General features: G+C 31.7%; 1 protein-coding gene across 1 annotated transcript; it reads left to right on the top strand.

Annotated features, from left to right (window-relative positions):
* The first annotated feature begins 3431 nt into the window (after positions 1-3431).
* LOC133317286 (BTB/POZ domain-containing protein At3g56230) lies at positions 3432-5025 on the top strand. Its single transcript, XM_061519149.1, has 3 exons — positions 3432-3628; positions 3964-4140; positions 4482-5025. The coding sequence occupies exons 1-3, from the start codon at positions 3446-3448 to the stop codon at positions 4923-4925; spliced, it is 804 nt and encodes a 267-aa protein (XP_061375133.1). The 5' UTR covers positions 3432-3445; the 3' UTR covers positions 4926-5025.
* The last annotated feature ends 320 nt before the right edge of the window (positions 5026-5345 follow it).

Genomic DNA, 5345 nt, shown 5'->3' with positions numbered 1-5345 from the left:
AAGAATTTTTAACAAACATTCAAAATTATAAGAGTCAATAAAAAAAATAACAAAGAAATGCAATGATATTAATAAAAGAAAGTAAAACCTAATATAATTTTCTCAATCAATAAAATATAATATAATTTTTAACAAATATTCAAAATTACTAAGCAACAAACTCTCCATATGTCTAAAGCTATACTAGTCCTCCATGCATTAGCATTTTCTCATTCCTGCTCCTTGTTTTGACCAATGGATTGAAAATTATCTTTTTCATTTAGTATCGTATATGTGATTATAAGACCCAATTTTTTTTTATTTATTAAAATAATTCTAAATTTGCATATAGAACCTAAAGTTCATGATAAAGCTTCGTTTGAAATTTTTTGCAATTAATTTTGGAAATCTTGGGGTTTTTGTTTTACGTGATGAGTGTTTTCTAATCATATATCATAAGCATATTTTTATTGAGTACTCTAAGAAAATTATGAATCTGAATTTCTGGGTTTTATTACATAAAAGTTTAAAAAATTTCTCAAATTATTTTCAATCGATACATTGAAACCTTAAATTGCTTTGAGGCTTTTGAAAATTAAGTCTTTAGTTATCTATTGATAAAAAAATTGTTTGAAATTATTTTCTATAGCAAAGGAATTTCGTTCATGAATATATTGTTACGAAATATAGGGTTCATAATATTATGAAAGTTTTAATTTTTCTTTAAATTGATATTATTTCATTAATTTAAAATAAAAATTGGTTTAAGGGTTTTTGTTCCCCTGTTATTTTCCCATTGTTTTATGTTGTTTTTAATATAAAAATCATATTTTTTTGTGCTAAGAAAAATCGCAACCCATAGTATGAAAAATCATTTTTTAAACTTTCAAAAACTCTCAAAAATCTGCTGTTTTTTATATGGATTATATTAGATTCTTGTTGGTTTGTTGTTTTGGGTTATTTTGTGATGAAAATCGCTCAAAAATCTGCTTTTTTTGAGCTTTGACGAAGCTGGCGAAACCTGATTTTAAGCGGGTCAACTCGCCAAAGGAAGAAGAAGACACTGCAATAGATAAATCTCAAGAAATCTTAGGGGTTAAGGTGAGATAGTAACAGAGACATCATATTTATATTTCTCACTAAAAAGTCTCACGAAATCCACATCAATTGAAAATCCATTAAAATTGTTATATTTTTGAATACCACGAGATTGTTTTTCCTTTATTTAAAATCCTGGTTGAATATCAACGGATTTAGACGAACACTAAAATAATCTTTTAAAATTCTAATCGAATATCACGTGACTTTTTTTCAATCCTTTAAAATCTTAATTGAATACCAATGGATTTTTTTGTCTAAAAATAATCCATTAAAATCATTTGAAATCTCAATCAAATACACCATTGTAAGTTGTTGAGAAGAATAGGCATTCGTATGTTTTATCTAATTGTTTTAGTTTCACTTGATATATAAATCTTTTAAATTAAGCAAATAAGGTTTTCTTGTGGACAGTATTATTAAAATTTAATTTAATTTTTTTTTTTTGGTACATTGCCCTCGGGTACGGCCCGTTTGGGCTAGCCCCTCATTGTAACAGTGGGTGCACTAAGCTTCGCAACCGGAGAAAGGACGAGACTAATCCCCAAACCAAAATTTTTTTGGCTTATCCTCTGGCCCCCAAAGATTTTCTAAGAAACTGCTTGAGGCAGGGTTTGATCCCTGCACCAAACAATCCCTTGGGAGCTCAGCTGCCAACTGAGCTACCCTTTGGGGGTTATGTAATTTCTTTTTAAAAGAGAAGGAATAAATGTTTCTCATTATCCTACTTAAATTTTTTGTTTTTAAAAAAATAAATAAATAAATGTTTCGTTCATGTATCTTGGTCCGAAGGACTACCATGTGAGATACAAAATTAGCATGTTTTATGTCGGATCATTTTCTCTCTAAATTTATTCTACACAGCATACCTTTAAAATCTCTATGAGATACAGAAGATACATAAGACAATTTGGATTCACCAAAGTCCAAACCAATCTACAAGTACTTGGAAATGCCAATGCGGAAGAAGACCTCGACCCTCACAATTTGTACTTCAGTACTCACACACAAGAATTGACAACTCCAATATTAGACAGCTTGTTGAATGAGATTGATCAGAAATTGATGTGCAACTACTTAAAAGAATTAGGACAGAGCATGAAGCCAATAAGAATGCTGTTGTTGTACCAAATAATAATTAGTGAACATGATTGGCCAATTAATCATGCTACCAAATGTACATTGCAGCTTGGGCTATTAATTATCCAGGCTGGCCTTAAATACATTATGTTTATTTTTTATATTAAATTAATCTAATTGTAATAATTAATAATGGTTACAACTTTCCAGGAACTTCAAGAAGGAAATGTAAAATACAAAAGTTGTTAGAGGAATTGTTTTTGCTTTGCTCATTTTTGCTGTTGTGTGGTTGGAAAGTCTTCTTCTTCCTAACTGATTGATTCTTTTTGTTAAGTACTTTACTAAACACTACTCTAAAGAGATAGCCCACCAAACTAGCAACTTCCTAATTTTCCAGTTACCACCCTCTATGATGCCCTCACCTTCTCATTCTCAACACACTTACCCTCTATTCCTTTATTATAAAATAATCTAAAAAAAGAAAAGGATTGATTATCTCCATATTGTTATATGAGGTTACATCCTGCCTACTATTCTATTTCAATTTAAAAATATGCACGTTATGCATAAAGGATAATGATGTACCCTGCTAAACTAATAGAGCATGAAGCAGGAATGACTTATAATAGGGTCCAAGCAACTTAGAATAAAGGTATATGGCAATTGTTCTGTCCAGAAGACAAAAATGTCTAACTCAATGGGTTAATAAGTTTTTTTTGTTGGATCTAGATGCTTTCTTTAAAGTATTTATGAATTAGACGGTGTGTGCAGTGACAATAAGAGAGAGAATATCATACATGTAAGTTTTATCTCTTATTTATAGAATTTATATATGGATATTGAATTCTGGATCTTCTGTACCTCTTCTAGTGGCTCAAGCCCATACTAAATGCTGTCGTATTATGATTGATATCTTAGATGGATATCTTTCTTTAATTATATCAGATTCGTATTTAGATTGCCCCTTATTGAGCCTGGTTCTCATATATTATTCCAGCAACTATTTATGGGGTTTGCATTTGTCATTTAACATGACACAACAAACTTTCCTACACACACAACATTCTGTGGGGCTCACACTTTTTGAAGAAAAAAGAAAAAAAGAAAATTATGGCACGCAAAACGAATCTCTATAACATTACATAATCACTTTTCCTACAACATAACTCTTATAAAACTCACTTATTTATATATAACAACTTCGGAAGAAGCAAATATCTCCTTTTATCTTCCTCTTCATCTTTTTGTAAATTAAGAAAGCAGAGGAGGGAAACTAAGAGAAGCAGACATGGATTGTTGTGTTTGCACAACTATGCCATTAATATTAAGGCCTCCGAGGAATACAATATGCGGGGCTTGCTGTGAAGGAGCTAGGAGCATAATCAACATGATGAAAAATCTCGAAAGTGAGAAAGCAGAAGCAATCACCAATTCAAACGGTTCTCCAGTTTCACGACGAAATTCGAGTAAGGCAAGGAAAAATAAAATAAAATAATCAGCAGTAGTATATGTATCCTTTCTCTTTGACTCCCATAATTGAATAATAACTTTGTAAAATATAGTAACTGTATAATTTACAAATTTGATATCCGTAATTGGTAATTGCTTGTGCACATACCACAAAGGTGCTAGTTACTAATTTTTTGGTTGCCATTAACAATCTTGACATAGGCACACCAAAGGTGATTTACCCCAGCTTCTAATTTAGTTTGCTGTTCCACCTTATTATTAATGGCTGCTAATTGAAATTTTGATTAATTCTCTAAACAGAAGAGGTAATCAATGATATTATTTTTTCCTCTGCAGACAATTGACGATTGTGTAAGATGGTTTTCAGAGCAAATAGACATGTTTAATCAACAAAAAGAAGACTTGGCTTTCCTCAGAGGCTTTGTTGCTGCCTTCAAAGCACAGATTCACACTGATATACTTGTCAGTCCGGGTAGCCATGGTCCACCTATACCTGCACATAAGTCCGTTTTGGTGAGTTTTTTTTTTCTGTTTTCCTCACTAAATATTTCCCTAATTAAACTTTAAATTCATTCATAGTATGTTTGTTGCTAAGGAAACTTGTGAGTACGAAATTTTTTAGATATGTCAAATGTGTTCTGTTATTTTTTGGATAAAATTTTAGGAGGAGCGTTATATTGACAAATTTTATTTTTTTTTACAAACTTACAAACTACACTATGACTTACCAGTAAAACTTCATTCAAGAGTATCTTATCAATAAGACATAGTATAATTTGTAAAAGTTTTGTAAATTTAACCTTTTGCAAATTTTAGATGTATAATTCTAAGGAGGGAATGTTATTGTGTTATAGGCAGCAAGATCAGAAATTTTTAAGAACATGCTAGAGTGTGATGAATGCAAAGCTCCACCAAGTAACACCATAACTATACCCGATTTGAACCATGAAGAACTAGAGTCTCTTCTGGAGTTTCTCTACAGTGGTGCCTTGGCTGAGGAAAAATTGGAGAAACATGTTTATGCCTTGTCACAAGCAGCTGATAAGTATGTTATACCACACTTGCTGAAACACTGCGAACGACACATGCTTAGTTCACTAAGCACCTCTAATGCCCTTGAGACACTAGAGATTGCTGATACTTGTTCCAACTACAACTTGAAGGAGACAACATTGAATTTCTTAGTCAAAAACATTGAGCATATGGTGTCCTCCCCTAAATTTGAAGCTTTTGTGCATAGGAGTCCACATCTAACTGTGCAACTAGTTACAAGGGCATTCGCGAACGGTGCCAAATAATTAAACTGTCTCCAAGTAGAACAGTCACGAATATTTATTTATTTTACAATCTTGTCTTTGCCTAAGGTAATTTAATTATCAACACCAATAGAATGAGATTTTTCGAGCAGAATATAATACATTGTCTTATTGTTGTTTATTCTTATATATAAGAGTTCTTGAGTATTAGAATTCGTTTTCTATGTACTTAGCCCACACCGGCATAATTCTGATTTGTTCATTAATCTTTTGATTTATGCAACACTATAAAACCGTTTTTTGAGAGCCTTCTTTAACATGGCCTGACCCAATCTGTAGGAAGCGCGTGAAAGGCACGCAACGGATCCAGCCTTGAATAACATCTCAGCAACGTTTAGGGGGTGAAATAGATTAGGATTTTTAAAGGATTTTAATAAATTGTTTTTGAACAAAATAATCCAT

Source organism: Gastrolobium bilobum, unplaced genomic scaffold, assembly GCF_033153095.1.
Source record: "Gastrolobium bilobum isolate Gb01-03AN ecotype WA unplaced genomic scaffold, APGP_CSIRO_Gbil_v1 utg1269, whole genome shotgun sequence".
In the NCBI taxonomy this organism is placed as follows: Eukaryota; Viridiplantae; Streptophyta; class Magnoliopsida; order Fabales; family Fabaceae; genus Gastrolobium; species Gastrolobium bilobum.
This window is presented reverse-complemented; position numbering and strand designations above follow the sequence as displayed.